This window comes from Phycodurus eques, chromosome 10 (genome assembly GCF_024500275.1).
Source record: "Phycodurus eques isolate BA_2022a chromosome 10, UOR_Pequ_1.1, whole genome shotgun sequence".
Lineage (NCBI taxonomy): Eukaryota > Metazoa > Chordata > Actinopteri > Syngnathiformes > Syngnathidae > Phycodurus > Phycodurus eques.
Genome location: NC_084534.1, coordinates 25,653,342 through 25,680,750, shown reverse-complemented (window position 1 = coordinate 25,680,750; position 27,409 = coordinate 25,653,342). Strand labels below are relative to the sequence as shown.

Here is a 27,409-nt window from a genome sequence, read left to right as displayed (position 1 = left end):
GCCACTTTGGCTTCTTCCCACATTCCAAAAAGATACGTGTTAGGTTAATTGAAGGCTCAACATTACCCATAGGTGTGAATGTGAATGGTTGTTTGTCTAGTTGTGCCCGATACAAGATAGGCAGGAAACCAGTCCAGGGTGTACCCCAGCTCTTGCAAAAAGTCACCTAGGACAGGTAGACTGCAGCTCATTCGCAACCAGAGTGAGGATGGATGAATGACATGTGGATTTATATACAGTACAAAATAAATCTTCCAGGGGTTGGGCAAAGAAGACTATCCTTTAATATGGGCCACCTGGCATTTACATTATCATGAGTCATACAATATTTGTTGCATTCATTTAGACTTTTTATCCCGTACCTAAAATGGATTTGTTCATTTTTAAATACATTTATTACATTGAATAATGGATTTATTTATATAAATTCAATAAGGGATTGGGCATACAAACAATTAACAGTTTAAATTAAATAATTGCCAATTAACTGTAATTAAAATAATTATAGAGAGTACTACTTTTGACTAAATTATTTGTGTTAGTTTAAAAAAAAAAATAGCTTCGCTAACAGGTGTACTCGCGAGCGCCATCTTAATCAGACGTTAATGCAACGTCGACGTTTTGTAAAATTGACTCCATACACTGGTGGTTTCGTTTAACAGCAGTAACGTTCTGACATTGTAGGTAAGAAACAAGTTGAAAAAAACCACCCTTAGTGGCATTCGCTCGATGTTTTTTGACAGATATCAGGCACCAACAGGTAGCGGCTAACGTTAGCTGCAAGCTAATCTTTTAACTCTCGCTGTCGCTTTTTACTTTTCTTTTCTTTTTTAAACAACTACTAAATGTGTCGCCGCCATTAGCGTCCGTAAAGTTGTCTTGGACGACGAATATTACTGTCAACGCTTCCGTCAAATCCAAAGGTGAGTGCTCATGACGTTCACGCCACTTTAAAAAAAAGAAAAGAAAAATCTGTATTTTAATTTTTTTAAATATATTTACCTGCTAAGTGCGACAGTTGTCCAGCCGAAGTGGTGCACTTGATTCCAAGATGGAGAAAGACCGACGGTTCAATTTAAAACTCTTGGTGCCCCCGCTGATGTATAACAGCCAGGTGTCTGCCGTTAGACCCCAAGAAAGTGTCGGGAACGGAGCTGAGCTGGTAAGTAACAGTGGTGGGAAGTAACTAAGTATTTTTCAGGTATCTCTACTTGAGTATTTAATGTTCTGACGACGTTTTACTTACTCTTACGCCCTATATATTTGTACTTTCTAAAACGTACTTTGTCAAAATACTCTTGTTACATTTTTCAATCTCCGCGGATGACGACAAAACATTAAAATAAAATAAAAAAGATACTGATAAATCTGAGCCATGGTTGAGATTTTGATGGATTGAGATCATGGGGTCTAATGAGGCAGGAAAAAAACCATTTAACATAGCAACAATACTGACGATTGTGTACAAGGGAGCATTGACGACAATGGCAAAAGAATGGGAGAACCAATCCATGGCCTTTTTAAAAAAGAACTGTTTGGCTTGGTCATGTACAAGAATGATTTGTGGTTGAATGGGACCGGGGATTGAACCCGGGTCCTCAGAACTGTGAGGCTGACGCTCTAACCAGTCGGCCACCGTGCCGCCGAGGTCACATTAATACTGAAAAAAACTGAAATGCGTTATCTTGGTGTATCCATCCATCCATTTTCTGAGCCGCTTATCCTCACTAGGGTCCGCGGGCGTGCTGGAGCCTATCCCAGCTGTCATCGGGCAGGAGGCGGGGTACACCCTGAACTGGTTGCCAGCCAATCGCAGGGCACATACAAACAGACAACCATTCGCACTCACATGCACACCTACGGGCAATTTAGAGTCATCTTGGTGTATTTTTTTTTTTTTTAAATGTCACAAACACCTGGTATATGAACAGGGGTGGTTAGACTTTTTATACCCACTGTACATGTATTTCCACTGTAACCTGAATACTGCTTTCTTTTAGGGTCCCAGTAAATATTTTGTGAAAGACCAAACGACTCTGCTTCCACTCAACAAAAGTGTTGTGACCCCAACTCAACCAACCACACACGGTAATGTCTACCAAGCGCACATCTCAAAGATAAAGACGCACTGCACCAAGTTTAAAAAGTATGAATATGTAATTTTCTGTCCTTAAAAGATTACCTCAAGATGAAAGTGGCCCCAACAGAGAAAGAGGAGGTAACATAAATAAACAGTCAACAGTCTCTGACTCTACATTGATGCAAAGGTAAATAATATAAATTGCTTCCTGCCATTGTCAATGTTCCACAGAGCAACTGTACTCCTGGACAGCTTTGTTCTAAAATGTTTGACGAGGTGGAGAAAATCAAATGCTGGAAAGTCAAAGTGGTCTGTGATGCTGCACAAAGCGAGAGGAAACTTCAGGAGAACAAAATAACAATTGAAACTCAGCGCAAGGCCATTCAGGAGTTGCAGGCGCGTGCCTTTTGAGGAAAATGTTTTCCATGTGTGACTGTGATTTCATACTGTGCTTGCGTGTGCGCGTTCTTTACAGTTTCAAAATGAAAGTCTCAGCATCAAGTTTGAGGAGCAGATGAGTGAAAACGAGGATTTGCGGAACAAGTATGTTTATTTTATTTATCTTTTATTTGCACACAGCAGTTTCCATGTATAGCTTTGCTCATGAAAAATCAATGTTTTGATTCAGACACAATGCAACCCGCAACTTGTGTAATTTGCTGAAAGAAACCTTTGAGCGGTCGGCAGACAAAATGCAATTGTGTGAGTGTGCCTTCGTCACACGTCTCACAGCCTCAACGATGTGACGAAAATTGACGCAACGTTCTATGTTTTATAGTTGAATCCGAGCGAGAGGAGACACATCACCTTCTAATGGAAAACAGTGACACTGTTCAGGTACAATATCTATATCAGACAGACCAAAGGTGAGTAATAAACAGTTACTTAAGCAATTATTGATGTTTCCAGAAACTGATTGCAGCATTCGATCATCTTCGTGGTCAAGCTGAAGCCCATCAGAAAGATATGCAGACTGGTTTGTTCCTTAACATTTTTTGTTTTTGTGCATTTTGACTTGATACAAAAAATGTCCGCTTAACTCTTTTTATTCACAGTCAAAGAGGGTTTACAGAAATGTGACGAGCTCAAAGAAAAGTATGAACAAAAATACACCCTAAAAGAGAAAGAGGTCTGTAAGTAGAAGATTATTTCACATTATCTGCCTTGGTAAGAAAAACTGCTGAAAGACTTGATGGTTCCACAGGTGGTGACACTTAAAGCTAGACTTCAGGATAAAGAAGGTGAAATAGAGAAATTCCAAGATGACCTCCATGATACTCAAAATCAATGTAGACTGCTTCAAGAGGCCACAAGTAAGAACGATGCCACATAACTCAACACCTGACATTTATCGTCATCCAATTAATTCTGTTCTTAAAGGGGACTTATTACTGAATGTAAAATTGGCTTTAATGGCTTGTTTCAAATAGTTGAGGGTGCCTGCCCACCCGTCAAGTGTGAAATTAAACAATTAGGGCCTGATTTAATGTCTTCTGGGAGGAGTACTGTATATGTAATTAGGTTAATTTAGCATGTGCAATGTGATTTACAGTGGATATAAATAGTCTACACCCCTGTTCAAATGTCAAGTTTTTGTGATGTGACAAAATTAGACACACTGACTGTGTTTTGTAACTGTTCATCATTCCTTCCACCTTGTCTAAGGCCGCAGTTCCAGCTCATGAGAAAAAAAAAAAAAGCATGATGCTGCCCTGCGTTACTGTTGGTATGGTGATCCCACATGTGTTCCGGAGATTTGGTTATGGTGCAATGAAACCAAAGTTGGACGTTTTGGTCATCATTCCAAAAGAAATGTTTGGCACAAACACATCACTGCTCATCACCAAAAGAACATGAAGAAAATACCTACAGTGAAGCATGGTGGTGGCTGTTTTTCTTCAGTTGGAACTGGCACCTCAGTCAAGTTGGAGGGAGTTATGAGCAGTGTTCGCACAAAACCTTGAGGCTTTTGCTAAAAAGCAAAAAGTGCATCTGAAATGAATTTGGAGTGAATCGGAGGAGAGGCACTTGAAATGATGGCAGCACATGAGTATGAAGGTGATATGGTTAACTGAACACAGCCACAGCCCACTTATAAAAGGATGTGCAACCACATTATCTCAGTTATATATTTTTACTTCCCTTCTCAAAGTTTGTTTAAATTCAATTGAGTCATATGGGTTATATTTCACATTAAAGATGGAAGAAGTTAAGAAATTATTTATTTTGGTCTCATTTTTCTGACTCAATTGCATGAGACAGGACGCTCCCCTTAAAAGAGGGTGATGGGTGTGCGGTAATTCTAGCTCCTAGTGGTATTTTGATCAAAACGTGTTATTTAAGACCCATGGGATGTATTTCAAATTGTAAAAAAAAAAAAAAAATTTGTTCCTATGTCTCCTTGAAAATGTTCAATTCATTTTGTAATCCACAAAATATTTCTTACTTTTGGAGCTCAACAAAGTGAGGACCTGAAAAGCTCAAAACTGGAGCAAGAGTCCCTTCTTGAAAAACTGCACTCAGCAGAGCAGCGATGTAAAGAAAGCGAGGTGAGCTCTATTACTGTCCGTGTCTGCTTGATCTGCATATCTGCTCAACATCATAAAACTCTCCAAGCGCCCTTCAAACGGGGCTCAACTGTGGGTTGCCTGCTTTGGCTGAAACATGTTTCGTCCCCTCAAAGACCAGTCGGGAAGTCATGCGTGACGTGCTGAGACAGAACAAAGAAGAACACGCACAGATCCTCAGCAGTAAAGATTTAAGCTTACAAGAGGTTCGCCGTGTTAAAAATGAAAAAGCCGAGAAGCTCAAGCAAGTTCAGACAACCCTTGTGGAGCTGCAGAATTCATTAGCCTTTGAGGAGCGAAGGTACAGATTCTTTAGAATTCACAGTGTTCTCAGAAGTCTGCATCGTGATTCCTCTGGTCATTTTGGTCCTGTTATTAATGTTTAAGGTCTAAGGAATGCAAGGAAAAACTAATGGAGACAAAACAAGAACTTGAAAGGAGTAACAAAGTTTTAGGTGAGTCTTAATGAAAGGAATCTTATGAATTCAGTGCTTGATTTAGAAAAGAAGCGTCAAAGTAACTTTTTTTTTAACTCTGACAGGAGAAATTGAAGACCAAAGTGCCAAAAAAGATGAGCAAATCACAATCCTTCAGACTGAATTGGTGAGTTTTACTTATTTTACTGTACCTTACTATATTTCAGTTGTTACATCAATTGAAAACACTGGCTCTGTGTTATTTGTGCTGTCAGGAAAAAAGCTTGAACTCAATGGAGCTCGTGAAGGGAAAAGCTGAAGTCCTTCAAGTCAGAGTAAAGGATCTCCAAGCTGAGCTTTCGGCAAAAACTATACAAGCGCAGCTAGTCATGGTAATGCACATCAGTCATCTCAGAATGCATACATAGTGTATTTTAAAACATTACAAAGACCAGGCAACTCTTTTTTTTCCATGAACCAGGGTGAGGCAGAGACTATACGTGCAGACAACAAAAAGCTCAAGAAAGCTGGTGAAAAGGCGAAAGAGGTTTTCATGGAGAAGCACAGCATCACTGAGGTTTTTACATCACCTGTGGAAATCGTAAGGAAGCAGACGCGTTGTATTGATTGCACTACTCAGCTACGTGCATTTTTGTGTTGTTCCACAGAGCAAAGTATACGAGCTGGAGGACAAGTTGTTCAATGCAATGAAGAAAACCGAAGACTACAGCTTTGAGATAGTGCAACTCAAGACAGAACTTGCACAGCATGAGTGAGTCACTGCAATATATACAGCTTCCTATGTTATATCGAACTACTGTATTGGGTTTGGCAAGTGCTGTGGCGCTTTCCAGAGAAAAGTACGAAGAGCGGCTGTCTAACTTTAATGAGGTTAATCGTGAGAAGAAGGCTCTTGAGCAGCAGTTGGAGAGCATGTCCTCTAATATGGAGGCCATCGAGGCAAACATGAAGGTCTGAGCATTGCGTCACATTTCGGTCGTTGACAAATTGTGTCCATCGGTTAGTAAAAAAGTAAGTGATTTAACTGGCAGGTGAGTGAGGAGGAGGTGGTGACGCTCACAAAGCAAATGCAGAAGCTGGAAGAAGAAAACCAACGTTTAAGGTCAGTTTGTATTTTCAAGATTAATTATATTGGTTTTAGTGGGGTCTCTGGAGTGTGAAATCAAACACCCATGTAAGTTTATTTTTGAAAATGTGTTTGTGAGCGAGCCATTATGGATTTTACCGGATTGTGCCATTTTCATGGGGGCTGCATGAGCTGTGCAGTTTGCACTCACTTTTTTTAGACTCTGGGACCAACAAGTAACACCCCATACGTCTGCCCCTAGTCATCATGGGATCAAAAGCGATTCTTCAGTAGAACGCTCCGCAGTAGAGGAGGGCAGGGGACGCAGTGGCTCAATTGTATGAGACACAACCGCTCCATCAAAACAAGCTAATTTCAATGAGTGGGTGGGAGAGGATGAAAAGTGTATTATAATTGTTGAATTTTGAGGTATTTGGACAAAATCATCTCACAGACATGTTAATACACCTGGAAATGGTTTTTAATTGAAAACAAAAACTATATATATATATATATATATATATATACACATATTAATGTATTTATTTCAAAAGATGAATAACAAAGATGTTGCAGATGTACTTCATGTGTCTCAATATAACATGCTTCCATTCCTTAACATTATGTAAAACCAAGTGAAGCACTGTAAAATTTTGAAACAATAAACATTTCCTAACGTTGATAGCAAGTGACAAATCATACATTGTCCACCAAGTCGATTAGTCATAGTGTACAGTGGAAACCAGATGTTTACACCGACAATATATAAAAAGACTCGTACGCTTTTTCTCCAAACACTCTCTGACATGAAATCAGACTAAACCTTTCCTGATTTAGGTCAATTAGGATTGCCAAAACTCTTTATATTTGCCAAAGTAATGAGAAGAAATAAAAGTCTTCATTACTTTCTTCAAAGTCAAAAGTTTACCTAGATTGATGCGTACATAGATTACTCTGCCTTTAAATATTTTGGGAAAACCCAGATGATGATGATGTCATAATTTATTTGGAAGCTTCTGATTAGTTTTTTGACAGCATTTTAGTTAATTACTGTAGAGACATACCTGTGGATGTATTTGAACCTGCTTCTTTTTGTAACATCATGGGAAAGTCAAAATAAATCAGCCAAGATATCAGGAAGAGAATTTTGGACTTGCACAAGTCTGGTTCATCCTTGTGTGCAATATCCAGATTCCCGAAGGTGCCACCTTCTTCTGTTAAAACAATTACACGTGAGTGTAAACACAATGGGAATGTCCAGCCATCATATCGCTCAGGAAGTTTTTTTTCTATCGTGTATGTACTGTAAACATCAGGTTTCAACTTTATATCCGTACTTCCACATACTCCTTATTTTGTATCTTTTTAAAGTAAGCTAAGGTCTCATGTTACATCAATCAGGTGGTGCAACTTTAAAGGCAGTTTCCCCAAAAAATGTTAAGCAAATTCTGAATTTAGTGTTTCAATTTAGAGATTCTACATGTTTTTTAAATTTTTATTTTATAGGGCGGAAGTACACACCATTCAAAGTCTAACCAAAGGACAGTGTGACGAAATTGAGATGTTGCAAAAGAAAATGGAAGATAACGTAAGCACATAACTAAAGCTCAGCGGCCATTTTCTTGACTGATCTTATCGTCTCTCATTATCATGTCTTTCTGCAGTTTGAGCTTTTGCAGGAGAAGGTTATACAAACAGAAGGACAGCTCAAAGCCGCGGAAGCAAAGGTGATGAGAAATAAATGTGTGCTGATATTAGTTTTCTCACTTTATGAAACTTATATGTTATTGTTTGTTTTTTAGTGCTCTTACCTCATGAAGAAAATTGGATCTCACCGTAAAGCAAGGGAATGCGAGAAAGAGGTGTGTAAAATGTTCGAGCAAGATTATTCTGTATTCTATGTCTTTCGGCAAATCTTAAAATCTTCACTCATGTATTTCAGATTAAAAAGCATAAGACAGAAATGGCAAAACAGCTTGTGAAATACAGTCAGCTTGAAAATAAGGTTGGTTATGGTCTTCTTGTTTAGTCACGGTAAACATGTTTAATGCAAGTCCTATTTTGTCTTTAGATGAGCAGTCTGAATGAGGAGTCCCAGAACCAGAAAAGGCAACTTGAGGAAAAGCATCAGAAGCTGCTTGAAGAACTTCAAGCTACATCCTCATTTGCAGCGGAACTTGACAATGAGGTTACTTCTATAATGAGCTAAATGTTGGGCTCTTTAGAGTGTGAACGTAATAAAATGACAGTTTTTTCCGATAGATGCAAGAGCTGCGAATAACAGCAGCTGAAGCCGTCAAAAGCAGAGAAGACGCAGAACTCAAGTGTCAAAACAAGACGGCAGATATGGTCGCACTGATGGAAAAACACAAAGTACACTTTGCCTCCCAGAGGTGACCGCTGCACACGACGACTGCTCGTTCAAACACATTTGTCCCTCCTAGAGCCAATATGACCATGTGGTCAAAGAAAAGGATGCAGAGCTGGAAGAAAGGAAGAAGAGTGAGACAGAGGCAGTTGGCTCGAGGAAGTCGCTGGTACTCAAGTCCGAAACTAGTTCAGTCACAATAAAAACCTTAAATATTTTGTTTCATTTTAAGATGTATTTGTTAAATTGTCTTAACTAGGAGCTTGATGTCTCCAAGCTGAAGACAGAAAACCGTCAATTGAAGAAGCAGCTGATGACTGAGAAGGTGTTGTATTATTAATATATTTTTGTTTTTATTTGAATATCCAATTGATAAACTATTATGTTCTTTGCCGTCAGGACAACTTTCAGAAGGAGTTAAGTGATCTGAAGAAAGAATTGTCATCACTTAAATTATCCCGGGTGTCCCAAGAAAAGAACAACAAGGTATAAATGCATGGTCAAATATAGGAACACCCATCACCTCATCCGTTTGCGTACAGTATACAGTGTGTACCTTCTAGGCAAGTGCCTTCAACACGAAAGATAAAGGGAGATGTGCAGATACACCAAGAAGTGGGTCTTCAAAGATGAATGTGTTTGACTTCGCCAAGGTTAGTAGAAGACCACTGTATACTTTGCAATAATAAAGAAGCCAAAACTAGTCAGTTAACTTCTGCACTAATATGTACGGGTCAGCATTTTCATATGACAGTGATTTAAATTTACTTTGTTGAGGAAAATGTAACATAACATGCAGCATTTGGTACATTATGCGTGTTAGGAATGTGACTTTGGATACATCAGAATGTCAGGTGAAAGACCACCAAAAAGCAAGGTAGCCATAGTCAAGACCTACCTCATCAATTTTCAATTTATGCTCAAGGAACTCCACCATGAAGACTTTGCTTCTCCGGGAAGTGGGACAAAGTGGGCTGGCAGAGCAGAAAAAATTAAAGTAATTGATTTAGCATTTGGACAGTATGAACGTTTGACTTGTCAGCATGCTTATGTATGGTGACTGTTTGACAGACCTACAGAATAAGGACGCCCCCTAGTGCTGAAAAGCCAGGGAGCTGGGCGAGTAGAGCCATGGAGCTGGAGCCCAAGTCTGACAGCTCTGATCCAAACAATATTTTGGTGAGAATATTTTATTTGTTATCCAATAACAGTGGTAGCTCATTAGAAGTATTAATTTGTCTTTCTGGTCTTGACAGACTGTTAAAAATGCACCAGCATCCCACGTCTCCATTCCCCCCTCTAAATGCAACCGGTTCAAAAAGGTAACGTGAATAATCTACGTGTTTAAGAATTAATTAATATTTTAAAAACCATGTCGCTGAATTTTTATTATTATTATAATTTTTTTTTAACCACCTCCAGAGCCCCGCTTCTGGTAAGTCACCAGGAACCTCCCTAAAGTTAGCGGCCATCAAGAGAATGCGTGACGCTGGCTGGACCGCTGTCATTGACAGTGAGAAAAAGAAGAAAAAGACTCAGGGGAAGATATTTTCATAAGTCGTGCCTTTTCGGGGGGACATTAGACGCAGTTAAGTTTTCAATTCCAACTTTGATATCCAACCTTTTGGTGGTGGTAATGTAGTAAAAATATTAGTGTTGTTGTAAGCGAAGTATAGTAGGAAGAGGTATAGTTTCGTAGTTGTTTTTCTAGTAACATTGTTATAAGCATAGTAGTGGTATTGTAGTAGTAGTAGTCATAGTTTGCTAGTGTAGTAATAATTGAAGTTATTCAGTGATTTATGCTGTAGTAGTAGTCACAGTTTGCTAGTGTAGTTCTAACACACATGACTAAGTGCTACTAGTTGTTATTGCAGTAGTCATAGTAATGCATTAGTAGGCTATGATTTAATATTTGCATGTGTTCTCACAGTATAAATATGATATGTGAAGGAAATGCTTATTTGAGTTTTCAAATGTTAACTGTACACTATTCTTCGTAAGTTCACTGACAGAAATCCAATAAAGATAAATGCTAAATTGAAGTCTGCAACTTTAAAATATGGAGTTTGGTACTTGGAATGAAAAACTGAGGTCATATCAATTCTGTAAATGGATGAGGTTTACAGTGCAAGTGAGTTTATGTATATAAATAAAATATTTATTTGACAATCATTTCAATTTAAACAACTTGTTAAACAATACATACTTTCCTTTAAAATAAAACGTAGTTGATAAAACTGAATAAAATATTTCTTAAATTGTACTGACAAAAGTGCACTTAACATAATACTAATGAATGTGAAATTTAGATGATCATCATCAGCAGTTGTAATCAAAGAAATGAAACATGGTTCTGTCATCAATGGAGTGTTGTGCGTTTGTTTTCATACCACCACTTGGTAAGAGTTAGTGACATAACGCGGTGGATTAGTATATTGCAAGTAACTTCAAGTACAATATTTGGCACCTCTGAAGCACTCCTTTCCTTTTTAATAATAAAACTAGCCTTTGAATTAAGTGATGTACATAAATGTATGCAAAACTAAGCGACAGTATGTATGTAAAATACATGTTAGAGATATGCAACTGTATTCTTCCTAAAGTTTGGTCGCTTCAACAAAATCACCACATGTCGGGTCACAGTGTACAAATCCAGACTTGTCGGCTCCCGCGTAGAAATCTGACACACCCTTTTCTGTTTTTTCTGAAGCCTGGATAATGGAGAGGTACACGTTGACATGAATCTTTCTTTTCAATAATACTCATATTTTTAAAAAAATATATTGAAAAAAGAAGGAAGCTCTACCTGTGATTTACTGCTGCATCTGAAACACCCCAAGTTGCTTTTCCGCACAAATAGTTGGGAGTTTAGCTTGGCTTGCTTGCAGCCACCTATAAACGACAAGGGGGAAAATACTGCAGTGTTTCATCCGTTGCTTTTATGCCACAGTGGAGGTGGTGGTCCTCACCTGTCATCACGCTCACCAAGAGGCCCATCACGATGGTGGTCAGTGTACCCAGGAAGGAGATGTAGAGGTAGGACAGAGAGTACCACAAGTCTGCCAAAGGAGGCCTCACACTGATACACACACACACAGAAATTTTTATCGATTGTCATATACCGATGGTCATATACAGTATTGTGCGCATCGTATCATTATAAAGCAGCCTCTAATAAACCTGGGTTGGGTTCTAGGTGAATTTTTATTGTCGCCAACTGTCAGAGTTAATCTGTTTTACTGGTTATCACTTAACTGCACTGGAAATACAGTGGTGCCTTGAACTCAAGAGTTCGATTCTTTGCGTGACCATGCTTGTAACTCAACTTTCCCCATTGGAATGAATGGCAATGCTATTAATTCTTCTCGTCCCCCAAAAACTAGCAATGTTTTTGTTACATGTTTTTAGGAGAAAAAATCAACCTCTGTTGAAAACCATATGAGAGTATAAATAAATATTTGTTCCCCCTGAAGTGTAATATTCAATGAAAGCCTCGACATGCTTTGAACTGACTGGATGCGCTGTCATTGGTTAAATCCACGTCACATGATTTACAGAACCTATTTTGGTCGGTTTCTGGCCTTTTGTAAGTGGATTTTTGGGGAAAATTATTTGTTATGCGAGTTTGGGCCATTCCACTCGTCCCGGACAAACCTGGAAACCCCAGAAAGACGATGCCAGTGGAGGTAAAAACCCTGTATTAATCGCATTAATTTAACAAAATCCATCATCATCACTTAAAACACATGAATTAATTTATTTATTGAGAAATACATCCCACCCCTGCCACCTTCTGATGGCAGCCTTGGACACAAAAGTGTGTTGTCTTAAAAATTGTACACGAGGCCTTGTTCGGCTGAATCTTTTTCTCTTTTTTTTTATTGCCACTTCCAATTGAAGTTTGCTGTCAAACTAAAGATAAAACAAAGACAATTACAAGTATTTTTTTAATTCCAAACAATCACAGCTTTGCAGTATGTTTAGCTTAATGCTAACAAACAATGGTTTTATAGCCCTTTAAGCAATGGATAGATGATAGTGGATAATATAACAATATTCCCAGGCATATATTATTTTTTTCTGCAAAATACTACTATATCACTGTCTTACTAAATAGGCGTGACCATCTCCTTGTACGTCTGTATTTATGTATGTATGTATGTATGTATTATACTGCCCCCATGTGGCCAAGGCGCACACACCAGAAGGAGCAGCACAATGTCCATTGATTTGAAGCTAGAAAATGTGGCATTAGCTGTTTAATTCTTTGCATTCTACAAATGAATAAATTATCATTCATGTATTTTTTCATAGACTACAATACAGCTAGTGTTCCCTTGCTATATTATGGTACACCTCTTGCATATTCAGTGTATTGCAGATTTTTTTCATAGTCATATAACACATAATTCGCCATATCATGTGATTTTAAATGTATGCTGTAATTTCTTTAGGTAAAATAAACACGTCTTAGCCTAAAACATTAAAGCTAAAAAAAAAAATATTTTTTTTGGGGGGGAGGCTGGAACGTTGTCAGGTGTCGTCATAGGGTGACAAGTTTTACTCTCCATTAGTTAACTTCTCTTTGTACTTGTATGACAGGAATGCTACTTGTCTCAAATGACTCACTCAGGTTGCGGCGTGTGAGTGACTGGAGTAGTCCAGGACGCTGCTGTGGTCGTGTTGTACTGGAGTGTGCTGTTGCAACCCGCGGTGCTGATCGGCAGAGGGTTTGTCTTTGCTGTCGTCGGCGGGTAGATCTGTCCTCCGATCCCCACCCACAGTGTCAACGCCAGGCTCAGAAGCATTCCTGCAAAGCCTCCCTGCAAAGTCAACAAGCAGGCGGTGAAATGGTCTTCGCTTGCGTCAGACTAGTTGCGGTAGCAGGTGCGTGTCAATGCTTGTTTTGGCACTACTCACGATTGAGTTGGCTGCGGGGAAAAACATGCCTAATAGGTAAAGCCCCATAAGTGGGGCGCCCAGCATGCCAAATATGGAGAGAGCTGCCTGTGGACAGATCACTGTCAGGACACTTCTCAACTCACTGTAGAGCACAAATGTAATAAGTGAGTGAGTGCCCATCAGATTTACCTGCAGAACGCTTCCCAACTGTGAAGCTACTCCAGCCATCCCAATGCACACAGCGCCAAAGAACACACCTCATTGAGAAAATATTTTTACAGAAAACAACTAGGTTAACATTTTTTTTTTAAAATTTAATTATTATAATACAATTAACCATTGCACCTTTTTATTGATACTTACTGAGCCCCATGTTCATCCAGGACGTCTGCTTCACTGTGAGGTTTTTGAACATGAAACGAATGAAGTCTTCCATGGTGACGGCAACGAGAGCATTGATGCTGGAAGACACTGTGCTGAAAAACATAACACGCACATCATCGAGCATACTAATGATAGTTTGAATATTTCATGGTACTTATTTGTTGAGCAGGTCAATACATAGTTTATTGTTCCTTGTAGATTTAGACACACCTCCACAATAATGTGCCTTTACTACATAAGATGCAGTAATAATGCTCAGTTGTCAGAAATGTGTATCATCCAGAGAGTGGTTTAGCAAGCGCATTTTCAAATCCGTACCTCTCTGACAGTGACATTCAAAATGGAGCATTCATTTCTTAGTAAAGGAGGAATTCTTGTGTCCTGATGGGTCACATCAAGTGCTCGGTATGGGCTGTACGTTTCCCACCCATGTGCCAAAACAGGTGTCCAAACTACGACCCCAGGGGTCATTTTAGCAGCCTTTGGCATATTCTAAAATTAACAGTTGACACGGACTGTCTCGTTTACCATTTTGGGTGTAACGGCCCAATCATTAGTACTAGTGTGGGTACTATTACTACGACAACTAATACTACTACTGCACTGTTTTTATATTTGGCTTCTTTAGGTGTGCAAAAATGCAAAGAAACTACAGATAACCCTACAGGTAAAATACAAAACATATTTCCCACAAATAATTCCCCGTCAAATAAAGATAATTCAGTCACAGCAGCAAATAGTGTGATTTGTGAGTGTTTGCTCTTGTTTTGATTTTGAATGTGGAGATGTGATTCAGCTGCCGCTCAGTACAGGGGCAGACCTATTGTCGTGTGATAGAGGGTCGCTGGCCACCTCAAAATCTGTGAAAAAAGTCTTTTGACTAGGGCAACGACTAGCTTTGTTTTTATGAGCCTTTTTCACAGTAGTCAATATGAACAATAGGACACCACAGGTTTACACAAATTAATACACAAAACTTGGTAGAGGAATGGTGCGTGAAGGAACAACCAATTACATTTCAAAGGCCAATTATATTTCAATACGTCCTTTTTAATAATAATATGGAAAAGGGTGCTTTTTTTTTAAGCATGTGAGTCAGTCTGATACCATTGGAACTGTCCAACTCCCAGAATCATACTGGCACCACCTGTCTGTTCCTCATCCCCCCTTAACCAGAAAATAGCCCGCTAACTAACAAGCAGATGGCCGAACAAACGAAGCGCTGTTTCGTCATTTGTTAATAGTTAATCCTTGGTGGAGATCTGCGCTCTGCTTAGGCGCATTCAAATTCTTATCAAACAACAAATGTAATGGTGGACTAAGACTTGTGCACAGTAGTACCATGTGAAGACAATATATAATCGCTGAGCATACATTTTCCTACATTGATGGATTGGTTTTAGCGTTTTACTGTAAATAAATTAAAGTTGAAGAATTTCAAGGTGGCCCTTTCAATGCATTTCTCTCCTCTTAGCCTCACCTTAGGGTCCCGCTGTATGCAGCAGCCACAAACAAACCAGGGATTCCAGGGTAGACGGCCAAGATGTCCATGACGAGGTAAGGAAGCAACTAATTTTGCAAAGACAATATTATTCAATGCACAGGCGGCTGTGCGATGTGGTTGTGAAGTCGTGGCTACCTGGTCGGTGGAACCGACATCACTGTTGGTGAACGGGTCGCAGTTCTTGTAAATGGAGAACATGGTGAGGCCAGACAACATGGCCAGACTCAGAGTCACACACAAGCCCACCATGTTCACATACAGAGACCTGGAAGTGGCGAAAAAGAGGAGCTCTCAGGGCATCTAGCCTGCTTCAATAATAATAATGATGTAAAAACAAATTTAAAAGTAAGGTGCAAGAATGCTCACATCTTGGCATGGCACAGTGTTTTGCAGGAAATGTAACGCTGCACCTGGGACTGGTTGATAGAGTAGACTGACATCCATGTCACACTACCACCTATAAGGATGCTCCAGAAAGTATGTCGTTTCAGGGGATCGGGGTCAAAGCTGAGGAAGATCCAAATTAAAAGACAACTTAGACGTGAAAAATATTTTTAATTTAGCCTACAGGGAGTTATCGCTTTGAGAGTTCCATTCCGAAAAATTTGTAGGCCGTAAATATGAAAAAATCAAATGAAAAACAGTGGGCACGGCAATAACTGAGCATGCCTTCTTTTCCCGTCTGCATATCCTTACGCTGCTGCACAAACTAGTTCATTGTGTGCCATTCTTAAACCTCTAAAATTTATAATTACAGTAAATACAGGATTTGCCTGAACCTTTTTTTTTCTTGCCTTTTTATTTTGTAATAAAAAAAAAAAAAAGAATGAGACCAAGATAAATAATTTCAAAACCTGATTTGGGGTTAATTGGAGGCACTTTAAATGGTGTGCTGGCAGGTGTGCACTAACTCCCATTTAACATGAGTTGAATGTGACTGTTTAATTTTGAACACAGCCGCATCCCAATTGTAAGACGGTGTGCACACTTATGCAACCACATTATTTCAGTCATCTATCCTTACTAACCCCCTCAAAAAGTTTTTTTATTTTTTTGTTTTGTTTGTATTTTTAATGTAATAGAATTGTACAGGTTAAAGGCCACATTATTGGTGGATAATTTATTTATTTATTTTTTACTTATTTGTACAGGTCTAATTTTCTTATATCACAAAAACCTGTCATTTGAACAGGGGTGTGTTGACTTTTTATATCTACTCAATATAAGACAATGAGATGAAAAGCAGCATGTATGGTAGTCACTGAGCGTGCCTTCCTGTGACAATGTATTTGTAGCCTCGTAATGTCGTATCATGAGACTGAGTAAACAGCATCTCCTATATACTTATGTTCTTAAATAGACACACATATCTTTCCAATAATGATACACTACCCACCCCTCCTTACTCAAATGCCTTAAGTCTGCCCCCTTGACTGGCATCTTCCCAAATCTTGTCCAGACCTCCTTGAAGCACGGCCCCTCTCGCTATGACGGCCACGAAACCCGCCAGCATGATCACCATCTGCAGCACGTCAGTCCAAATGACCGCTTTCAAACCGCCCTGAAGACGACACCAGCACAGATGACAGAGTTCAACCAAAATGAGGCTCAGAAATATTTAGGGTGCCAGTAAAAACATGTCACAGTAAACACAGAAACACATGAGTGTGCATTACCAACCAAAGTGCAGTAGAAGATGCACACTGCCCCTGTAGCCACCAGCACTCCCCACAGATCCATTCCGGTGACTAAATAATCAGAAGGGCATATGACTGTTGTTAAGTGGAAGGATGTCACCTTTTTCCCAATTATCTCAGTTCAGTTCATGAGTTAACCGCTGAGTGCATTTAAATCTTGTTGTTAAAGGCCCTTTAAAGTGAATTCAGAATTTTGTTTCAAAATACATTATACATGTTTGACGATAGTTGGTGAAAACGTGCATAGACTGAGAACTATTTAGTAATGAATGGTGGCGATTAAGCATTAAACTCCCAAGCAAGGAGGTGACGCCGCGGATGAGCTTTGCGCCGACCCGGTGGGATATATAGCTATATTCCAGATTTTGAAGCCTCGTTTTAAAAATTTGAGGATTTTCTTAATCCTTCACATATGGCAGGGTTGTTAACAACACTCTTCTCTGTGGTCTGTCAAATTAACAAGGCATTTATTTTACTTTACAGTTACTTTAACAAATGTTTGTTCAGCGGGGTACACCCATACCAATAATCAGGCCATATTTGAGCTTCCCTCCCCCCAACCCTCTGATCAAAGTCAGCAAAGGCCCGCCTATCGAATGCCTCTAAAAGACTATCCTGACCGATTATCCTGTGTGTGATTGTTAGAGGAGCAACTGTTGAGTGGTTGCATAACGTGTCTCGCAAGTCATTCACCACAATCGAAATGTCCAATAAATGAGTTTTCTACTGCAATGTGGTTACCAGAGAAGCTAACATTTAGCCTAGCTTCTTCTATTTCTGTTTCTACGACTACTCTTTCTTCTTCCTTGTATTTTACGGCAGTCTGGATGCCCTGTGGCACCATGCCGCCTCTCACAGGTCAGAACTGGTGCTATAACTGAAATCTTGGATGGGAGAAGGGACTCAGATTATATTATTGTGTATGTTGTACTCTTTTGGTCATTGAGAGTACATCATACACCAAAAGAACAGTAAGCACACACAATTTTTTTCCCTCGCCATGTGTGGGGTCTCAAACTTTTTAAAAATCAGTATGTGTTTACCTTACGTGAACCAAAACATCAGCTTGTTGAGTTAAGTAAATACATTCTCCCAGCCACTATTTGCTGAAACACAGTACAGTTGTTGAGCGCATGTCGTTCACTCACTTTGACAATATTTAGTCACAATGCGTTTGTTTGTTTTGTAATGGTCTCAGTCAATTCCAGTTGTTCAACTTAGCACCTAAGTATGACCTTATTAGCTACCAACATAAACTCAAATTGAATGTCTCTCGTTAGAGATTGAAGTTTTAAAGCTTCAAAAGTATTATTTGGATACTTACTTTGATTCAGAGCGAGAGCCGGAGCGTAGATGACCAAAGCGGTGTAGAGGATCTGTTATGAGAGGCTGCCATTAGTTGATTGGATTGGAAACAACGCAAGCTTGTCATTCATATTCATGAAGGATGGAAAGAGGTTTCATGTTCCATAAAACCAGCAGGGAAAACAAAGACAGGTGTTGTTTGTCATGATGAAGAGCACAAAGCTGTGTGCTTGCTAAGTTGTGTTGAGTTACCAACCGTCTGCATGGTGTACATCAAAGTCCCAAATATGCGAAGGTGCCAGTTGAAGCGCATCTCCAGGTACTACAATTGAAAAGGAATCATGCAAGTTAAAATCACAGATGGTCTTCGTTACAGGCGGTATGGTGTACGACTGGTTAGTACATCTGCCTCACTGTTCCGAGGACCCGGGTTCAAATCGGTGTGTGCAGTTTGCATGTTCTCCCTGTGCCTCCGTGGGTTTTCCCCGGGTACTCTGGTTTCCTCCCACATCCCAAAACATGCATGGTGGGTTAATTGAAAACTCTAAATTGCCCGTAGGTGTGAATGTGAGTGCAAATGGTTGTTTGTTTATATGCCCTGCAATTGGCTGGTGACCAGTTCAGGGTTAGCCCAGGGTCGCCCAGAGTCAGCTGGTATAGGCTCCAGCACGCCCACAACCCTAGTGAGGATAAGCAGTACGTAAAATGGATCCATGGGTCGTCCTTATTTTTTACATCATGTTGCATGTTTACTTGCACCTCTTCATTTTAATCATCTGAGCTCTATGCTGGCCATTTGTCTCACCTTGCTACCTTTTTTGAACCATTTTAGCTGTGTTAATGCAAATAATTTTTGCATGAGTTTGGAATTTCCAACTTCAGCTCTTTGAACATATCAATAACGAACTGTTCATTCATCCATCCATCTTCTTCAGGATATCCAGGAAGCCAAGAGTTCCCTCTTCCAAGCCACTTCGTCCAGCTCTTCCGGGGGGATCCCAAGGTGTTCCCAAGCCAGCCTGGAGACAGTTTCCCCAGTGTGTCCTGGCTCGTCCCCAGGGCCTTAACACCTCAACTGGGAGGCGTCCAGGAGGCATCCTAACCACATATCCGAGCCACCTCATCTGGCTCCTCTTGATGCAGAGGAGCAGCGGCTCTACGATGAGCCCCTCCCGGGTGACCGAGCTTCTCACCCTATCACCAAGGGAGAGCCCAGACACCCTGCGGAAGAAACTCATTTCGGTCACTTGTATCCTCAGTTTAGTTCTTTCCGTCATGACCCACAGCTTGTGACCATAGGTGTGGGTAGGAACATAAATCCTTCTTCACCCCAACGGAACAATACAGAGTTCGCATGACTGCAGACACTACGCTGATCCGCCTGTCAATCTCCCACTCCATTCTTCCCTCACTCAGGAATACGACCCCAAGATACTTGAACTCCTCCACGCAGGATCTCATTCCTGACCTGGAGGTGGCTTGCCACCATTCTCCAACTGAGGACAATGGCGTCAGATTTGGATGTGCTGATGATCATCCCCACCGCTTCACAGTCGGCTGCGTTCCGATGCAAAAAAAATTTTTTTAAAAAGCTTAATAATTACAAACAAGCTAAAAGGTACAGTAACCTCAAACAAGGCCTTTGGGTTAAATATGGAAATTAAATGACTGGCAACCGCTTTGTTGTATTTTGTGACCGACCAGTAAAATATTTTTTTTTGTTCCATTGATAACTACATTAGAATTCTACTCCTCTTACTTCATAGGCGCTGGTGATCCCCAGCCGGTAGAAGAGAGGCACAAAGATCTCAGCAGTGATGGTTGACATGATGACGTAGCTGACGCCAAAGAGCCAGAAGGACGTTCCGTACAAGTACGCCTCGACCGGCGTGCCAATGACGGTGACGCCGGACATGAAGCTGGCCGTGAGCGACATGGCCACGGGTACCGCCGTCATCTGCCGCCCGCCCAGAAAGAACTCGGCGCTGCTGGCGTCCTTGCGTCCACGGAAGGCCTGAAAGAGGCCAATGCCAGCGGCGCCCACAATCGTACCCGCAAACACAACATAGTCCCACACGGAGAACGTGGCCACAAGACCACCCGTGCCAACCATGGTGAGTTCAGCTGCAGAAGATGCCTCGTGCTTGGCTCTTTAGCGTGGAATAGCTCAAAATATTCCACTTGTGCATACAATGAGATCACAAAAAGTAGTAATAAGAGAAAAAAATCCGATCCAAGCTCAATGAAAACATAAACACACGTAGTGTGTAGCGACCAGCACTGATTTAAACTGACACTCCTCTGCCTGGCAATCTGCAAGAGCCTACCTGAAGACCATAAATATTGTTTCACTTTGTTAATAATCTATCAAGGACAACCGAGGGCTTTGTTCTGTCATCATCTAAAGCGATTATAAAAAAATAAAAAAGACCTCATGGTGTATCTGCTGTTGTTGTTCTGATGTAAAAAAAAAAAAAAAGATACACCCTCACTGAGACATTTCCGATCAGTTGTCGATGAGCAGCTTCAGGTTGCGTACTATCTGTTGCTCATCTAAGAAGGCAGCTACCTCACAAAAATGATCACATCAGACAGTTACATATGATTTAATGCCATAGATATTGGTAATTTTTAATACTCAAAAAATTTACAGTGAAGCATTTTTTAACGTGATGGGAAAAGATAAAGGGATGTTTGTGTCATTTCAAGAAATTACATCTACAATGTGCAATATATACAGTAGCAGGCATTTACTGTGTGATTTACTTCAAATTTCAATGAGCTCATCAGGTTCCATAAATACTAAACGTTAACTTTAACTATCTATCACATGTTAATGTTTGCTGACTGACCGTGTCAGAGGGCTGGCTGCATGGCTGCGACGAGGTTGCCATGTGCGGAGTGAAATACCATGGAAGATCATTTAACATCACTTGACAAACACATTTGTCTTCATGGATTAATATCAGAATAACTCGAGTGCCTTTGGTGTCATCAGAATCATTCAGTCATCATTAAAATGAAGCACAAAAATGAAACTCTGAGGTCTTATTATAAGTGCCCATACATTTGCACACATACCCGTCCAATGATAGGTTTTATTCTCCACAACTAGTTATTTGATAAAACATTTTCCATGTGTCCCTGAAATTGCTGTCCACCCTGTCTTTGTGGGGTAACTACCCCTTTAAGAAATCCTAAAATATTTTCAGTCAAATTACGACCAGCATTTTGTCTTTCTTTCATGGAGGCAGAAACAGTGGAGAGTTGCAGAATAAATAATTACACTTGTGTTTCGTAATTTTCAGTACATGATATGTAATTAGATGTTGTCAAGCTTAACAGTCCACTTTGTCATAGTGGAATATCAATTGATTAAAAAAAAAACTTGAAAAAATTCAAATTACCTTTGTTAACATTACACAGTTAGCTTAGTAACTGAATCATATTGCTTAGTGAAGGTCTACCATGTGCTCATCAAATGCTAAAATTAGCCAAATATGTCAGCCCTGTCATTGCCCACCCTGTAACCAAGCTCATACTGTATGTTTTGCTGTTTATTGTCTGTTTGCAGTTTACATGACAAAACATCTATTACAAACCATATGAAGTTCAATGGTAAACTCTCAAAGGCTTCTAATCGTTACATTGACTCCCTTGTGTTTCCTATTGACCTCAACTGGACAATAAAAGGACAGTTTAAAAACATAATTATCAGGTAAGGCAAACCACATGCATCGACTGTCTTCCGACAATCATTCAACTAAAGGCTAGATAAGGACATGCAGGTAACTTTGACTATATAGAATCCAGGAAGTTTTAAAAGTTTATAATACCATTTTGTTGTGTTTTTATGCTCCCAAGACGCGATAACACATTTAAGACTGTGGCAACTTTGTGGACCATTCACAATGCTGTTTTACTGAGTACAGTAGAGCCAGAAAACTACAAGAATAGTTTGTGTGAAGACACTTTTTCCTGGTTAATGTTTACACAAATGTAAGACAGATTATGGTATCTTTGGAAAACAGTGTAACTTAGTTTGATATTTGAGAGGCTCACAAGAAATATGCAGTCCCTCGAGCAAAAACGAAAAGTATGGGGCCTCTAGTGCAGTGTTTCCCAACGTTTCTTGAGCCAAGGCACATAAAGTACATTTTGCGTTTGAAAAATCTCACGCCACTCCACCAAACCAAAAATGCCACAAAAGGTACAGTATGTACTGAAGTAATGAAGATCTTGTCTCAATTTACTAACAAATCTTCAGTAAGTTGAACGTAAATATAAGATGTTTAAAGATAAGATTTTATGAACGTCAACAGATACACACACAGGTTAAAGGTATCTTCTGCCATCTAGTGGAGAAGTCTAGAATTGTTCTGCCTTTCATTATACGTCGCTGGCAAAGATAGCTGAACGAGCATTATTTGCAGTAAATACATTTGGATTTTCTGACAAATTAAGTGAAATTGGATCATTTCCCGCAGCACACCTGATGATTTCTCACGACATAGCTCTGGTCAACACACATAGAAACCATCGGAGATTATTTTGACCAGTTATTGATGGAAAATAATAAGTAATTCATGTCATCACTGTAATGGCCTTGTTTCTCAGGGGTTCAGTTTGATCACAGATTGGAGATAAAAGGTAGACAAGACAACCGACAATACATTATGTACAAAAATGCACTGAGTATATAAGTGGCTCAGGGATTCTTCTTCACAGCATCACCAGGCTTCACTCAAGCAGGTGACGCAGAAGAGAACAAATAAGAAAATGCTAAATGACATACTTTAATAGTTTCTTTCTTTGCTAGGTGCCCCTGACGACCCGGAACCCGGCCGAACATGAACGCTGTCGTGTTCACCTTCTGCCTCCTCTTGCTGCTTTGCAGCTCGGCGGCACCGATGTGCGTCGCCTCCGATTACACGTTGTACGTGGAGAAGCCCGAGTGTGACTTCTGCGTGGCCATCAACACCACCATTTGCATGGGATTTTGCTACTCCAAGGTGCGTACTGTACACCCTCGACATCCAGAATGTAGAATATCTTGCCCTTTACGAAGATAAATAGAACTGAATTCAGAGTTACGCTTTATTGGGTACAAATTGATTGAAGATTGAAACAGCGCACAATCTCAAAATGTAAACGAATATACAATTATGGATTGGGCCTTAATCCAGATCTGCACCCAAATAGAACTACTTCCTCGGCCCGTGCCACTAGCCTTCAACGAAAGTGGGGTACACACATACGATTTAACATTTTCAACAAGAGGAACAATTTGTCAGCGTTGTTACTGCTCTTATAAGAAGAATCATCTTTTATTGTCATGAACATGCAGACACTTTACTTCACACTTACCAATAATATTGAAAAGGACACTTCCAGAAATCTATTAGTTGTATTTTTATTTAACAGAGGACCCCCACATATTCACGGTTCTACATTTGCAGGTTTATCTATATGCGGATTTTCGCGGATTTGCAGAAACCCCTGCTTATTTGTGCGGATTTTTAAACTCAATCTCCCTCTTATTTACATTTTTTCGGGGGGAATGTTTGGGGGGAAAAAAGTTGTTGCTTTTTCATGGCAGTTGCAATAAGTGTCAATTATTTACAGATTTTACCCAGTTGCGAACAGCTGGGGTCCGCTGTTATAGTGCCATTGTCACAAAGTTTCTTTTATTTTTTTAAATTTTCTTTCTTTCTCATATAGTTGACATACACCTATACATTGACTTGAAGGTTGTTCATGGTAGAAAAAAGGAGAGAAAAGGAGATTGCGACAATGGCACAACGAACACAACCGCGCATTAATCAGCCGCATTTGGACATCTTGGGTTTCACAATGCTGCGATTGGCTGGCAACCAGTTCAGGGTGTACCCCGCCTCCTGCCCGATGGCAGCTGGGATAGGCTCCAGCACGCCCGCGACCCTAGTGAGGAGAAGTGGCTCAGAAAATGGATGGATGGATGGGTTTCACAATGTATTCAACGACTTTGTCTTACTTTTATTGGCTTTATTTCATAAAAATATATACTGCATGCATACATTATGCATCACTTTATTTCTATAAATCTCTGCAAGTGATTACATTTTCAAATGATCACTTCTACAAGATTCCAAGGACATCAAAATGTCCCATCACTGGTGCAATACAATGCCAAAGTCTATGCAAAAAGCTTTTGTTTGAAATACCTTTATCATAGCTTTCAAGTTGACATAATCAAATTGCAAATAGGAGGATAGAGCAATAACAAAAAAATGCTACCAATTTCACAAAAACTTGGAGTCGCACAAAATGCCATTACATTTTGGTGAGGATGTTGGCAAAGGTGCGACTGCGTATATTGGAACTTAGGGAGAGGTTGTGCATGGTACTCTGCAAGCATCATTTTCATTTTGAAATGTTTCCATGTTTAACATACGCTGTGGTGCTGTTTTGTGTATCAACGCTATGCTGCTTGTGTATGGTGAGCAGGACAGCAACATCAGAGACATATTCGGCTCGCGCTTCGTGATCCAGACAGGCTGCACCTACGACAGGGTGGAGTACCGCACGACCCAGCTGCCCGGATGTCCCGGAACTGCCAGCGCCTCCTTCACTTACCCGGTAGCCCTCAGCTGCCACTGTGGAGCCTGCCGGACCGACACCGACGAGTGTGCCCACAGGGCGGACGCGGGCGGCTCTGCATGCACCAAACCGGTCCGACACATGTACCCATACTCTGGCGACTACATGCTCCCCTTCTGAATCCGTTGTGTGTATGCCATCGCATCCGGCCTGCTTTGTTACACCTGTGTCAGTGAAGGCTTGTGAGCCTCATGTGTGTCTGAGTCACTGACCTCATTCATCCCCAATGTACACAGATGTGTTTGTTGTACTCCCAGGCTGATTATGTGCACTCGATTAAAGCCTCTAAATAGCCTGTGTCCCAGCTAAGCCGTGCTTAACTTAATCACATCCGGTTCTGCTTTCTGTTTACTTCTTATACACAAGGCCCACTAAACTTTCCACAATGTCACCTCGGAGACTATATTTGCCTTGACTGCGAGGCACACGAACACGAAAGCTGTTGTTATGGGTGCAGGGTTGACCCTCTCAAAATTCCTTGACTGATAGGGCCCAATGTCACCAATACTGTTCATTTCAGAACTATTGGACAGTGATAGCGTTTAAACAGTACTAGAAAGAATTGGAAATAAAATGTGATTGAATCGTAGAATTAAAACCCTGTAAAGTGAAAATAAATATCTTGGACATTTGACACGCCACAGAAGTATTCTTAAAAAGCCCTGCCAAATTTGAATGATTCAAAAGATCACAAGTGCAGGGACCTGTGCTTACATGGGTTTTCTCCGGATACTCCGGCAATCATTAAAACTCCACACAGAAAGGTCGGAGCCTTTGTACATTGTCGGAAGACATAAAGTCATAACAGCAGTAAATATTCGTAAGAAAAACACTTCCAGGTCAGAAAGGTAAATTAAAAAATCGAATGATAGACAGTAAGTTAGGCTGTAACTGAACGCATATTCTTACACAGCTGCACAAACAAATTCATTGCGTGCCATTTTTAATCTTGAAATATCATACGGTATGTCAGGACTGTCATAAACTTTTAAACATTACTTTGTCTTCAAAAGTCTTAAAAATTGCCTTTTTAAGCTTAAACTTTGCTTTCAAACACACCAGGGCTTTCTTCTAAATCCATTGTGTTGGTGCATTTAGGCCAAATTGTCAACAGTCCACTCCACTGCGACACAGTAAAACTGTTCCGGCATAAAAGGGAAACAGATCCTCCATTCTGCTTGACCTAACAGCTAAACAGGACACACGCACACACACACACACACACAAAAAAGGCACCAGTCCAAACACTACTGCATTCCTTTTCGTTGACACACCTTTCCAATGTCAGTCTGTGGGGGAAAAAAAACAAAACCGCTTTTTTTCACATCAAGACTCAGCTCTCTACCTGCACCTCCTCCGTAACGTGCTGTCTGTAGCAGCCCTCATCCTACAGGGACTTTTGGGAAGACAGCTGGAATGTATTAATAGCACGGCCGCTCAAGAGTGGGAGAATGCATGATGTCAATCGATGACATCGCTCCCTTCATGTGATGTCCACCTTGTTATCTTTGTGATCCCTACTGTTCCCGGCACACCTCTGACAAGGGCTCATGTTCTTGGTTTAAAGACGATGACGCAAGGGGAAAGATATTCTAGGGGAGGTTCATTGAAAACACTGATGCAAAATCCACGGTAGCTCTCAGGAGGCCTGCGTAAACCTGATAGCCTTAAAAGAGGTTTTGTAAAGAAAAATGTGGGGCGGCGTCCTTGTGGAATCTGCTGCCGTCAGCCGAGTCGTGCGGGCCTGATCTGTGATTCACATGCCATTCATTCATCCATTTGAAAAAACCAACATGCAGTTTGGTCAGTATTGCATTTTAACAACAACAGAAAAACAATTTAATTGTACAGCCATACCATGGACTCATGGGCCCCAGACATCTTGCTTCTCAAGGGCGGCCATAATAGGTGATCCTATTGCAATTTGAACTACTTTACTGTGGTACTATATAGGATACAGTATTTAATGGCAATATGCCAATGCAAACAAAACGAGAGCTTTCTTGCCTTTGGCATTTACCAAATTATTTTCAATGGTATGTAACCAACATAAATCAGAATCATCTTTATTTGGCCAAGTATGTCCAAAAAACAAAAGGAATTTGTCTCTGTTTTGTCTAAACAAGAGCACCTGCAGAGTCATGTCCTGAGCATTTTTGCAATTGTATATAGGCCTGCAGGAGAGGGAAATCTGCTGCACTGCCCTTTTTCTTGCACGAAGGTGGAGGAAGCAAGACCCACCAATGTTCTACATTCCACTCTATTAGACGGAAGTGGGGGGGAAAAAACCGTCGTGGCAAAATCTTTCACTTGTAGGAAGGAGTGCTGAAATGTACAAGCACGTTTAGAAGGCTGCAATAAAACTAGGTTCAATGCAAACATTATGTCTGTAATGTAAAAAAATAAATAAATACATTCCCTTCAGAAGAATACAATACAATTTCAAGATAATAAAGGTAA

At 40.3% G+C, this 27,409-nt stretch overlaps 3 protein-coding genes and 1 long non-coding RNA gene across 4 annotated transcripts; 2 read left to right on the top strand and 2 right to left on the bottom strand.

Moving 5' to 3' along the window:
- Positions 1–846: 846 nt before the first annotated feature.
- Positions 847–10,214, top strand: sycp1 (synaptonemal complex protein 1). The gene is given in 32 exon segments (XM_061687521.1): positions 847–923; positions 1,011–1,201; positions 2,312–2,476; positions 2,556–2,623; positions 2,709–2,782; positions 2,859–2,917; positions 2,990–3,056; positions 3,136–3,209; positions 3,285–3,393; positions 4,535–4,629; positions 4,764–4,948; positions 5,035–5,102; positions 5,189–5,250; positions 5,339–5,455; positions 5,545–5,640; positions 5,732–5,835; positions 5,918–6,035; positions 6,116–6,186; positions 7,657–7,738; positions 7,815–7,877; positions 7,953–8,012; positions 8,093–8,155; positions 8,222–8,338; positions 8,413–8,523; positions 8,595–8,687; positions 8,778–8,843; positions 8,918–9,004; positions 9,082–9,171; positions 9,444–9,515; positions 9,590–9,697; positions 9,775–9,840; positions 9,941–10,214. Coding segments are annotated over 31 exon segments (2,895 nt in total). The 5' UTR covers positions 847–923; positions 1,011–1,051; the 3' UTR covers positions 10,076–10,214.
- A 445-nt stretch (positions 10,215–10,659) lies between these two features.
- Positions 10,660–20,757, bottom strand: slc5a8l (solute carrier family 5 member 8, like). Its single transcript, XM_061687698.1, has 15 exons — positions 20,070–20,757; positions 18,567–18,632; positions 18,330–18,381; positions 16,989–17,056; positions 16,715–16,869; positions 15,675–15,815; positions 15,444–15,573; positions 15,285–15,373; positions 13,784–13,896; positions 13,610–13,677; positions 13,439–13,525; positions 13,148–13,341; positions 11,488–11,597; positions 11,325–11,410; positions 10,660–11,229 (listed from the first exon to the last, which is right to left on the bottom strand). Exons 1-15 carry the CDS (start codon positions 20,421–20,423, stop codon positions 11,116–11,118), a joined length of 1,827 nt encoding a protein of 608 aa, XP_061543682.1. The 5' UTR covers positions 20,424–20,757; the 3' UTR covers positions 10,660–11,115.
- A 2,302-nt stretch (positions 20,758–23,059) lies between these two features.
- On the top strand, positions 23,060–25,202 carry tshba (thyroid stimulating hormone subunit beta a). The gene is made up of 2 exons (XM_061687684.1): positions 23,060–23,322; positions 24,797–25,202. Exons 1-2 carry the CDS (start codon positions 23,161–23,163, stop codon positions 25,067–25,069), a joined length of 435 nt encoding a protein of 144 aa, XP_061543668.1. The 5' UTR covers positions 23,060–23,160; the 3' UTR covers positions 25,070–25,202.
- Positions 23,390–25,195, bottom strand: LOC133408611 (uncharacterized). The gene is made up of 2 exons (XR_009769314.1): positions 24,926–25,195; positions 23,390–24,250 (listed from the first exon to the last, which is right to left on the bottom strand). It is a non-coding gene; the product is annotated as an uncharacterized LOC133408611 (long non-coding RNA).
- Positions 25,203–27,409: the final 2,207 nt, after the last annotated feature.